The following is a 13,307-nucleotide window of genomic DNA, read 5'->3' as shown; positions in this document are numbered from 1 at the left end:
AAAGTATGAGCAAAGAAAATATTCCTTTTTAGCAGGGAGTGCACTAAGGCAGAAATAAAAGCTATGATTCCCATTTGGCTTTAAACATAAAAAGAAAATAAAATAGCAGGATGTGGAAAAGAAGATAATGGAATAATGAACAATAATGCCCATGAAATGTTTGGAAATTGCCCAGTTTCAAAACGAAAGCAGTATAACAGCTGATTTTAAATTGGTTATAAATTGAACATGATTGGCTCAGCTTATATCAGCAAGTTCCAAACTTCAGCTAAATGAGCATAAACAAGAGATTAGGCACTTCTACTCTGTGACTGTTTAGAGAAACTGGTGTAGACTGCACCTGCATGGATGAGAACTAACTCCCCAGTGTGTGCTCAACTGAGGTTACTAAGGACTGCCTTTTTTACCTCCAAGGAATGTGGGATGATTCATTTGTCAATGTTGATACACTGAGATGAAAACACAGTGTTAAATATTCTTCATCACAATTTCTGGTGATGCCAGAGTATAAAGACAATTGTTCTTAAGCAGACCTCAAGAAAACAAGTTTGTAAATTACACAAGTTTGCTAATTACAATCCATATTTCCTAATACCACAGAATAATAGGAATACAAATCTAGTAGGAAGAGAGGGCTTTCGTCTCTTTTCTGTCCTTGTTTTCAGGCACTTGAACAATGATCATAGAATGCAGATCTGGTTTTTTTTTTCCAGAAAATATGTAGAGAAAATTAAGGGATTGCTTCTTTGCAGTCACCCTCCACCCGCGACAGGCTGTGATGGGCAGGGATTCTACTCAAGTGCCACTGCTGGGATCGGACACTTGCAAGCCCATGGTGTGTATGGAGGAGTGGAGTGATCTGTCTCACCCATGAGCAGAGCTTCTGCTAGCAGGGAGGTGTGCTGGTCACACAAGAGTCAAAGCTACCTGAGAGTGTGCAAAAGTGGGATGGCGACATTATCAGACCAATTGCACGCCCATTTCAGTTGAATCAGAATCAGCAGGCAAGTTTATCACAGAATATCAGCAGCTTTAAGATCTTTGTCACTTGCCTCTGTCCCTCTCACCTCAGTAGTTCAATGCATCCAAGGAAGAGGAGCCTCTGTGCAACATAGAGCTGTCAGCACGCAGGAGACATCGAGGAAGAGGCAGTTCACCAACATTATGTCACATGACAATGGCTGATTTTTATGTTTGCAGCTTACACTCAATTTTCAGATGCAGTGTGGTCATTGTTGGGAGTGTTAAGGTTCCCCTCTCCCCATTAATGGGAACCTGCTGTGACCAGGGCCATCCCCTGCCAGGGATCTCACCAGTGGCAGGCTCACCACTATAGCAGAACACAACTGGGAAACCAGTCTGTCTGATATGCAGAAAACCATTGTTTTTAAAAGGTCTTAGTACATGTCTCAGTTTACACCCCTTTCAAGCCCAGTGGAAGACAGGTGAAAATCACATGGGGTGCAATGTCAGTAGCATAAATTGTGCCTGCTTATTCCAAGGCTAGATTTGGCACTTGATGAGGGTGGGGTGGTTATGGCGAGTGCTGACAGCTATGCCATGGGGATGGGAAGGACTGCTCTCCAGGCAAATTGCTAGTTACTATTTCCTCTCTTGCTTTCTCCTCATCCAGCCTTGCATGATAAAGGGAGCCGAAATAAGGCCATCTCATAGTTTAGAAAGAGATTATAATAACAGCAAGGACGATTATTGTCTTTTGTCAACAGGAGAGTGAGCTCGCATTTCTAAGCTGTTTACAGAATCATTCACTTCCTTTCCAAAATATTTTTTAACAAATATAAAGAAGCTGAAGTTCTGAGAAAGTCTATAGGCTAAAACATTCTAAGTAGAATGAAACATCCTAAAATGTAGTACACTATAGAGCTAGTATGAAACTCAGCTGCAAATTTCTGTAAGAATAAGGTCAAATACATAACATCTCTTCCTCTGAGAGAAATTGTGGTCATCTAATCAAATCTGGTCATAGTAACCAACACGGTGGCTGGCCTGGTATGCTTTGGAGCATGCTCTGCAACTGCAAAGTGTGCCTTTGCTGGTAGAGGATGATGGAAACAGACAAGTGCAGTGCAGTGCCTTTACATGGCAGGTATCCAAGAGTCTGGCCTCTGTCCTGGCAGTGGTGCTGCAGTACCATGGTGAGAAGTGCCTAAAAATACCAGGCAGAAGGCATGAAAGCTACTGCAGCCAAAGGGCAGCTCAGTATAGGATATATAAATGAGCTTTAAATACTCCATCTTTTCAAACACTGGCTTGTGACCAAGTCAAAAGGCAACCCCAAAAACCTCAGAGTTTCCTACAAGGTTAAGAAAATTCTGCCTCTCAGAGGTGAGTCGCCTTTGAGACAAGTGCCAAAGATGGTCTGCAGCAAGGATTAGCAGTGGCTGCAGTGCACGTGGAATCTGCTGCCCACCTCTTGGCTCCAGTGAAGCTACAAAAGCAGCAGCAGAGCAGGAGATCAGTGCCTTGCCCTTCAGAGGTAATCAATCAGCTACATCTCACTATTTTGGCAATATCTGCTCTCCTAATGGGATTTTATTTGCAAGTTTAGCGTCTAACTTAGGAAAAAATATTATAGCTGGATCTGATCTGACCCTGATCTGACAACTCCAAGAACATTTTTGAGAGAGTGCTTAAGCATTTATAACCCTGGTTGAACAGAGTATTTGGACTACAAAATCTAAATCCGTGTCAAAGCTTCCAGGGAAGTCCAGATGAAGGATTTTGGACTGGACTCTTCTCAGATTAATCTGAAAACAAATGGAATATCTTAAATCTACCATCTGTAGCAGATATCTTTTATCCAAAGTAAAAGAGTAATTTAAATAGGCTTATTATTAGTCACTGTAAAACCAATTTTAAAAGTCTTGTTCAAATAGATTTATAGACAAATTTCAGATAATTTTCTCTTGAACAAAATTCTTAGACTAGACTTCCCAACTTACACTGCAGCAAAGCGATCAGTTGTGTAATTCCAAATGCCCATTCACTTAAGAAGGTGTGAAAGAAGGTATCACTGTGAAGTGGGTAACACTACCCAGACTCTTAGGGTTGCCTCATTTTGTAAGGGACCTGCTTTCTATAGATAAAGCCAGTTGTATCTGAACTATTTGGAACATTTCTTCCCTGAAAACTACAAGCAAGACAGACCTAAACTATAGGAAAGCACATAGCTTTTAATTTGCATTGGATTGCTGGATCTTTAAATTAATATGCTTATAAACACAGTTTTGGACAGGAATAATTCTACTGACTCAGGACAAACCTCATACCACTGCAGTGATCCTATTTCTTCATGTTGGCAAGGCCTTATCATTTCCCCAGTTACATTCTTTTGCCAAAATAAACAATATCAGGAAGAAAGGAGGCAGCAATCTGAAAAATGATGAACATATTACTGTGTATTTTTTCAGGCTGTGACACTGTGTACCTAATTTCTAAAGTCATTTTAGCTCATTGACTTGTTTTTACTAACTTGGGTGAAAATAATTTTATTATAGAAACATGATACTTTCTTAATTTTGCTTTAAATGGATACTTCTTGCTATTTTTTCCCATCTCTGCAATATTTACATATTGCAATATTTGAGATACTGCATCAATTTGCAATATTGATTTGCTGGAAGCGTGCCTACCCCTGATATACCAGCTACATTCAGACTTTTTGGTGCACTGTACATGTTTCAGTCTGCAGATCCCAGCGCCCGCTCCGTGGCATTTCAGCGTGTTTATGTTTATGCCACTTCTACCTGCACATCACAGATCCAGACAGCCACAGCAGCAGATTTGAAACTTTGTAGGACATCAATACCTCAATGTCCAGTAATAGCACTCTAGCAAGTATTTAGGGCTATGTTATCACAGTATCCTATTTTTGGGGGGCAAGTACTTTGTTTGCTCAATCCTATGAGGTTTCAGGGCAAAACATGTAAATTCACCAGACATCAGGTTATCCCTCCGAAGAAAACTGCTTTCCTCTGGTGACATTATTCAGTCACTTCTTACAATCACAAATGCTGAATTTTGAGTTGAAGAGTTCTTGAAAGGAAGGAACAGCTCAAGGATGATGCAAATTTTAGCTGAATAATACTGTTAACTTGAGAATTTTCTGGTTTGTTTGGGTGCAGTTTAACTTTATTTAGTCTGAAATCAATCGATAGTCTGACAAGCTGAATGCATTACTATTGAGAAAAAACCCCACATTTTTTATTGATCAGAGAAACCACTTGTACATTTCTTGTAAGCTTGAGAACTCAAATCCAGAAAGGAGCTTTTCAAAACAGCAGACTTACATTCTGCTGAGAAAAAAAATGTCCACCAGCAGCCCAAAAGGAGCAGTTTTCACATCTGCCCTTGAAAATCAGGAGAGCTTATTCTCGTGATTAGGCTCTCAAACTTTACAGAGAAATAAAAGTTGTCCTTTCATATGGAATCACAGAATAATTTAGGTTGGAAAAGACCTCTAAGATCATTGAATCCAACCATTAAACAAACACTGCCAAACCCTATCACTAAACCATGTCCCTGACTGCCCATGTTTACAGATCTTCTAAGCATCTCCAGGGATGGTGACTCAACCTCTTTCCTGAGCAGACTCTCCCAATGGCAGACAATTCTTCCAGTGCAGGAAGTTCTCCTCATATCCAATCTAAACCTCCCCTGGTGCCACTTGAGGCCATTTCCTCTTTTCCTGATGCTTTTTACTCAGGAGAAGAGACCAACCCCTGCCTCACTACGATTTTCTTTTAGAGAGCAACAAGGTTACCTCTGAGCCTTCTCCAGGCTTCTCCCTGTGTCTTCTCCAGAACAGTTCCAGTTCCCTCAGATATTCCTCATAAGACTCTTTCACCAGTTTTGTTGCACTTCCCTGGGCATTCTCCAGCACCTCAATATCCTTCTTGTAGCAAGAATTTGGGGAATCAAATTCTTTTCTTGGCATATAATTTGCCTATGGAAGTCGTGTACTAGTATTAATGGGAACTCTGCATATTTAGCACATCTTCAAACCAAGATTGCACATAAAATAGCAAGGTATTGATTTTCTTCTAGGATGCAAAATGCTAAAATTTTTTTTTCTGCAGCATTCCAATACATATCTCTTTTTTCCTCCTCTAGCCACTGCTTATATATCAGCCTGACTCAGTCATTAAAAATCCTCAGTGGCCTTTTCTCATACTAAGGTTTTCACTTCCAAGCTCTGATAACACTTGTCTCCATGTTCTTCAAAGACATCTCCCTGAAAGCATATCAAAGTTGATCCACAATAGAAAGAGCTGCAAATAAAGAAACAAAGAATACTGCTCCTGCTGCTGCTATTGTGTGTATATTGTGTATAGGTTGTTGTGTATATTCAAACATAATTTCCCACATAATTTGGAACATCAGTCCCTCACATGATTTCAGATGTTGAGTACTTTGCCTTTTACACATGAAATCATGTGTAAAAGGCAGAGTACTCAACAGTGCCAGTTCAAGAGAAAGTCTGCAGGAAGATAACATCATTTTTTTTTGTTTACAAACATGTCAGTACATACTCTGAAGTCCGATGCTGGGACTTTTTTTTAACCCAAACTCAGAAGGTGCTTTTCTTTTCTACACCAAGGCAGAGGAAACTTTCCTGTAGCTTGATTTTTTTTTTTAATTTCAAAAATTAGTGACTAACTAAAAGTGACATATTTTTACTGAACAAAATTTTGTCATAAAACAAAGAATGACATTATTTACAATAAAAGAAATTACTACACGTAATTACTAAAGAAATTACTACATTATCAATGTCTTGATAATTGTCTCAAGACAGGTATTTTGAAACAAAATTAATTTAAATAAATAAAAACTATATTAATAAAAAATTAATAGGAAAAATACTAAAGACAAAAAAGGGAGCTCGCAAATTATGCATATGAAGAAAGTTTCCATATTGTAGCTAAATTGTATGAAGCATATCTTTCTTCTCCTTGAGAAAATGTTAATGCTGTCTGTTGCTAAAAACTGTGAATAGATAATCTCAAAGCCAAATAGTTGAGAATTTTGAATCCATTCTCTTTTTATTTTCTTAATACACAGAGGAAGTAATATAAAAGGTTCAGGGAAGTTGAGAGCATTTCAGCTTCTTGGCATTAGAAATCATCCATTCTCCTACCTTGACCTCTAGGTGGCACAAAAGAACCTAAACTAAGCAAGTTTTTCTGATTTTTCAGGTAATGTTATGCCCTTCCAATCAGACTCCACAAGTCACCAATTGCAACATCACAAAACACACATCTATTAAATAAAATGTCAAAACAAGTACTAAAGTAACAGCTACTGTAGCTAGACAGCTCAATTTTACTGCTTTTAATAGTGCATTGAGAGATAAATAATTAATTTATTCTCCACAGTACCTCTAATTTCCTTTCAGCTTCAGCTTATAATAGTTAAAAGGAAAAATAGGTTTGCTAGAAATTAAATTAATGTTCACATTTAGTTTAATGTCAGGATTACTACAGAATTCAAAATACATACCATAAAAACAAATTTGTCATCATACTCCAGCAGAAAAAAAATAGTAATGAGAAAAATACATCCATTACTTTATCTTCTTTTAGATTACAGTGTGTAGAAAATTAAAGGGTCAGTAAAATCACAACCAGGCAATATTTACTGCACAAGGAACTAGAAATGTAATTGTTGGTACGAAGATCAGCATGTTCTATGTGATTCTATGTGACCAGAGAGAATTTTTATATTATCAGCTTAATATACACAGTACATGAAGGACCCCAGCAGCCCTCAGCCTCTGCACACAAGAATGGCACCACAAAAGCATTTTGGTCCAATTAAGACCGTATGACATTAGACACCAGAGAATTTATTTTCTTCTACAAAAAAAACAAATGTGCATTTGTACACTTCCCATTGTATCAATGTTGCCATCTATTTCCTTTATTTCCTGCATTAGCCTAATCATCACACTCACATCTGAGGAACACTTAGCAAAAAAAACGGAAGTAACCTTCCCCTCGCAGCCTGGTCCAATTCTCTGTCTGCAACTACCCAGTCTGGACTTTCAACACTCTATCATTCAAAACCATTTAATCTGAAAAGTTTTGACTCTTCCACGACTGAGTAAGCAGATATGTGTAAAATTTGTTAAAGCATTCTATGGAAGACCATTCGCATCAACACGTGATAACAGAGCATTGCATCGTCTGCCCACAATTAAACAGGAAAGGAATTTCTCTCACCTGGCATAGAAATCTTTTGGTGGAACAACCTCCTGAAAGAACTGTAGCTGGTACAGATAAAGTCCAATCAAGTGTCCTGCACTGAATATAGCCATTAATACACACAGACAGCTGAATATCAGCGGATCAAATGCTTGGCAACAGGACCACCATGTGCACAGGCCCAAAAACACAAAGAAATACACAGCTGAGGTCAAAGATGGCACCATCATACCTGTAAAAACAAAACCAGGGAGTGTCAGAGAAGTGTGGAAAATATTGGCATTTGTTAAAACTCAAATTTGAAAAGATGTGTACTAAAAATTTTGATCCAATTAGTTTTCTGCTAATTATTACAATTAGCTCTAAAGACTGCTATTAACTTTGAGACTAGAAGAGAAGATTTTATTTTTGTTTTAATTGTTCAATTCACTGATGCCATATCTCAGCACTTAGAACACAATCACTTTCCAGACTTTCCTCTGAGATGGAATTTTTCTCTATGTAAAGAAGCTTCATAAAGCATGGAGAAAAACAAAAAGTGGCTGCAAGGGCAGCTAATACTGCCTGAGACCACCAGTGTATGACTTTTGAGTATAAGGTGCTAAAGTGGCATGATGGATAAACAGTGAAAAGCTTTCTCATACAGATATTAAAATACCTTGACATATTAAAACAAAACAGACTCTGATTCATCTATCAAAACACAGATATTTACATAAAATCTACAGAATAATCAGTAAATGTTTGAGTTCTTAAAAATTGCTAACTCCTAGAAATGATTAATTTACATATGACAAAGACTCTGCTGTCATACACATATATTGTTTCTACTTTTGTGCAGGTAGCTGAGTATGAAATATACTTGAGTATTTCTCAAGTCCAACTGGTGAAGGGGACTCAGTGCTCTTCTGGAAGCCTGCAAAAATAAGATAGGAAGCAGAAAAGAATTCATGTCTAAATGGCAACTATGAGAAAATGACGTAAGAGCTTGCAGCCAGCACAGCAGCCCAGTGGATTCTCTGAAGCGACAGTGCCAGAGCTAGCAGGGGCCCCTGCCTAAATTTACTTTTAAGCTTTTTAAATAGTAGATGTCTAGGAGTCACCTTCCTCAGGACAGACCTGCAGGCTCCTGGTGGCCCATAGCTCCAGTGTGCCTGCTGGCCCTGCCCCTCACCAGGCGCTGGCTTGACGTGTCTTTAGGGAGCAGCACTCCCAGGGTTGGTCCTGAGCTGAGCTGAGTCCAGGCACTGTAAGGACGCATATCCACAGTCATGTGCCTGAGCTTCCCATCACATCTTTCTTTAAGCTTTAACTTATAGTTCTGTAAAACTCCACCCAACAATTTCTGCTTCAAAGTTGTAACTATTTCTTTTCTTCTTACAAAGAGACATTTTGTCTTTATTTCCAACACTTTTGGAGAATGAGAATACATGATATCCTAAAAATAAGTTATTTTTAGGACTGCGAAAATACAAAATTTATTTCTGGTCTAGAATTTATTTCTATTCTACTAGACGAGAGACCTTAAAAAATGGAAAAACTTTGTATCTTTGTCAGTTCTTTTGGGCTGCAGTCAAGTCACCCTTCATCTTTTGGCATGGTAAGTAAGGAAGTATTTAATTTATAAAGCTCAAGGTCTCTCTCTGGAGTAGAGGCTTCTCAGACCTCAAGCATTTTTGTAACTCTACTCTGAACACCTCCCACTTCTTGGCTTGTGCTAGAGCTCCACAGGCAAGACATCCATTACCATTCAGAAGAAACTGCCTGCTGCCACTGCTGCACAATCCTTCTGCTTCCCCTTGAACATGGAAGATGTTCACCTACGCAGAGTGGCATCAGGCTTTTTGGTTTTATTAATTTGGGTTTTTTAATGACATCTCTCTTCCCTGGAGTCAGGGGCTATGGTAGCCCACATATTTTTTCTCCTTTTAGATTTATTACTTTCTATTTTTCTACATGTAAGGCTGTTTAGCAATCTTGCCTTAATGACAGAACATGCCTTACTATAATGGTCACACCTCCAATTCTCATCATTCGTCAAACTTTTTTGTACTGTTGTTTTATACTTCATATACTGACAACTTTAATGTTAAGTTGTAATGTTTATAAGTATCACTCCATTCAAACATGTGAGTTGGCAGATAAATGCCAATCTACAATTCCATGATCTAATTTTGAATTCAGTAGTTACAACGTAGAGTAATTTTGTACCCTTCTGTTCCAGCTGTAGCTGATTATGTGGTATTAAATCAAATGTCCTATAGAAAGGTAGGCTATATAACATCAAAACAACTACTCTTACCAACTAATTAAAAAAAAAAAACCCAACAACTGGAAGTCTGCTTATCACTCTTTTTACACACTACATGGTCAAACAACATTTTTTTAAAGGCTATGTGAATACAGTTTTTTTTTTACACTTAGAAGTGATGAACCAAATCTATGAATTCATTTTAATATAAATGAATATTTATATGTGTGTATATATAAGTGTATATATATATACACACACATACGCATACTCAATATATATAATAATTTATAATATGCTCCCCATTCACCATTTGGTTATAGGAGCAATTGTAAAAATCATAAACGGAATGACATGGCCACACAGAATTAAGCACAAAAGAATTAAGCAACTCAGCATATTCCAACACTTGCCAAAGAGTTAATTTAATAAAATCAGCAGCAATTTCATTTCCCTTAAAAATTTCCATTGTTATTCCCGCAGGTGCCAAAGTGCTGAAAACTCATTTGTTAAATGCAGAATCCAATGGGCTCCTGAGGAAATTTTTCAAATACACCAACCTGCTGAACCAAGTAAAATTGTAACAACAACTTTTCCAGTGGTGATTATCATATTGCCAATAAACTCCCTCAGTTTGGATGCTAGAAAGGCAATTCTACGCAGCAGTTTTAATTTCATGGTCTCCTCAAATTCTTCTTCAGCACAGTCATCGTCATCCAGATCTTCTTCATACATCAAAGCATCATCTGGCTCTAATTTTTCTCTTACAGCCTAAAGGAGAAGGAAGGAAAGAAAAACAGAATGCAAAAACACAGAAAGAGAGAGAGAGACAAAGCAATTTGAAATTAAAACCCACGCATATATTATTTAACAATGAAGTCTTCTTACAATCTTTAACTATGCCAAGTAGTGAGACCTAAGAAAGAGGTACTAAAGCTAGAGATGTACATTAATGGCTCCCACTTCAGAATTGCATCAAAATAAAAGGTTGTTAAAGGTGGTCTCTGGGAAAGGCTGGTTTCTCATTTACACATGATATTTGATTTGATTGGATCAGCATTCTTAGAAAGATAAACATCTTGCTATCTAATATCTTTTAAACTCCTCTTTGCCTCAAAGGTTTCAGTTATAAGCTCCAAAAATGGTAATCCCTGGGTGGTTATTGCTCAATGGATCTCACTTTCCAAAGCCATTTTCATCAACCCTTTCTCTAAATGCAAAACCTAGAACAGAGCAAGTAGGCGTGATCTGGAACAGGGCAACAATGGCTGAAATGAATGCACAGATAACTCATTGGTGACTAAAGGGTGGCTTGGGAGAGAAAAGATAGACTAAGCAGAGGCTTGGAAGAGAATGAGAAATGTGGAGATCAACTGATGGTGAAAGAAAAGGTGAAAATGTGAGCAAGAGAGATGTAGTGAAATCTTGAGTGATCTACAACAATTTAGCAGGGGTAATGAGACCAGTGACTTAGAACTACACAACAGAAAAAAGAAAAGAAGGAAATGTGGAAAGTCCCATCATACTTGAGTACTTAGGATTTGGCAGTGGCCTTCACAATCAAGTCTCCATCGTATCTTGGAGACCAGAAGACATACACAACTATTGATTGATGCAGACTAAATCACCAACCCAAGGTGAGAATCTGCAGGATTAGCAAGAGGCCCACACAAAAATACAGTTTATGGGAAAATTAGTCATTCATGGAAATGTAGGGGGCATATTAAAAAAAAAGTAAGCGTTTTTAGCCAGGTTCTCATTTGGTGTAATATAGAATAGCTTTTTTGGCAGTAATTTAGACTTGTATTAGGTAACATTAGCTCTGGCCAGACTATATCTCTGTGTGTGAAATTAAAAAAGAGAGATTAAAAAAGAGAGATTATTAGTATTTTTCTTCAGAATAGCAGTTTTATATGTATTGGTGACATTTGGCAGAAAAAATTCCACACTGACAGATCAGATTGCAGTATGAACAGATGAACTCTCAACATACTTAACCAAATTCTTCTGTACCATTACATTATGTGAATTCCCAAAAGAACAAAATTCCCTGTAGATGCCTTAACGCCTTCATTTCACCTCTAAGTTGGTTGCCCGCTTTCTCCTCTTACTTCAGAGCATTAACATTGTTGTGAATGCCCAGGAAAACAAACAAGCAAACAAACCCGCTTGTTCTAAAGAATCTCTATTTTACAGACAACAAAATATGTAATAAATACAGAGGACTGATCTGGGAAATCTACATTTCTTTTGGACTTATCCAGCTATTTCACTACCAATAGATATTTTACACAGGCTAGAGTAGAATTTTAATTGCTTTCTTATTGTCACCATTCACACATGCAGCTCTCAAAATATAAATTATTAACTCTTTATGCAAAATAATAGGGAGATGGCAGCCCAAACATCCAGCCACCACATTTCAAGCCATGCATCACAAAGAGGCATTCTGTCTGCTCATCCCTGCTGCTCATATCTGAGCTCCTATCCCAAGGATAGGAAACATTACATATTCAGAAAGAATGCTGACAGTAGGCACAGCAATACTTTCTGCCCTAACTTCCGCCAGAGCTGTTTCAGTGAGAAAGTTAAACAAAGGGCAAACATAATGATCCTTTTTGCTTGTGTTACAAATACTAGATTAACATGTTCTTCATCTAGTCCTTTTGAGTCCAATCCTGATTTTCCTGGTCTGGTTCTAGTGCTCTGTGCCTTGAGCTTAACATAACCAGTGAACAGTGAAACTTCAATATTCATATTCCAAAGAAGGGGAATGAGTGAGACTGATGGACATTTAAAGATTTTGAAATGGCACACTTCCTAAACATAGATTTGTGTGAATTAAGACACTTATTTCTTCAGCTTGCTGAAGACAATACACATTAAAATATATGCTCACTTTAAAAGTATATAGGAATCAAAATTAATTATTTCCTGGAAGGCCATCATTATTCATCTGTCTTTGAATACTATGTTAAACATGAAGACAGGATTCATATATTTATTACAGCTTAAAATTGCTGATTGCTATGACTTATACATAGGAAGGAACAGGAAATAAAAGTCTGAAAAGTCACAAAAGACTATACTAAAATATTCTCCAAACAAGCAGAAAATGTTTTTGTGGGGAAAATGAAAGTAATAAAAATGTTTTTAAGTATAAATTGGAGAAAAACACACAATACCTTCAAATAACAAAATACAAAGGAGGACACAGAAGTAAGGAAACCACACAAAACATCCCAGTGAAAGGTGGGACTAGATATACTTTTCTGTCTCTCATCCCTACCTGCCTTCCTAACCTCAGGTGCTAAATGCCCAAATTCACACTTCAAAATCTCCTCATAATAAATCTTTGGATTTTATGTCAAAACCAGGACCATATTTTTTTCATTTTAAGGCTATTTAATCTTGCTTCATTGGTCTAAAGAACATTTAGGCTACATTTTGTCTTGAGAGTTAGGCATAAACAATCTAGTCCTGACATGTATGACACAGCACACCCCGGGAGAAGCACTAGGAAAGAAGGTATTTCAATGGACCAAGATATAACTGAAGCTTAGCAGGAGACCATGGTCTGAAGTTTCCATGGACTGAGCTAAAAGCTTCAATGTCCATGAGTTACCAAAGAAGTTAACGTTCCTTGGCTTTTAGCTTTTATTTAGACATGAAAATATGAATTCCAAGTTCAGCAAGAAAATTAAGACATCACAAACATTCGCAGGAAATGCAGAATAACCTACTTCTGGTGTTACTGAGGTCATCATATGTTGGAAAGAAAACTTCAGTGGTCTGAACCTCAGGAAATACCAAACTGATTTCCCAAGTTT

The 13,307-nt window shown here is 37.6% G+C and overlaps 1 protein-coding gene across 1 annotated transcript in view; it reads right to left on the bottom strand.

Moving 5' to 3' along the window:
• Positions 1-13,307, bottom strand: part of PIEZO2 (piezo type mechanosensitive ion channel component 2) — a 287,036-nt gene that overhangs the window by 107,764 nt on the left and 165,965 nt on the right. The window contains exons 6-7 of the mRNA XM_032746936.3: positions 10,038-10,248; positions 7,245-7,458 (exon numbers count right to left, since the gene is read on the bottom strand). Coding sequence (XP_032602827.2) covers positions 7,245-7,458; positions 10,038-10,248 — 425 coding nt within the window. The remainder of the gene's footprint in view (positions 1-7,244; positions 7,459-10,037; positions 10,249-13,307) is intronic.

Source organism: Taeniopygia guttata, chromosome 2 (genome assembly GCF_048771995.1).
Source record: "Taeniopygia guttata chromosome 2, bTaeGut7.mat, whole genome shotgun sequence".
Classification (NCBI taxonomy): Eukaryota; Metazoa; Chordata; class Aves; order Passeriformes; family Estrildidae; genus Taeniopygia; species Taeniopygia guttata.
The sequence above is the reverse complement of the archived record's forward strand: the minus strand, read 5'-3'. Positions and strand labels throughout refer to the sequence as shown.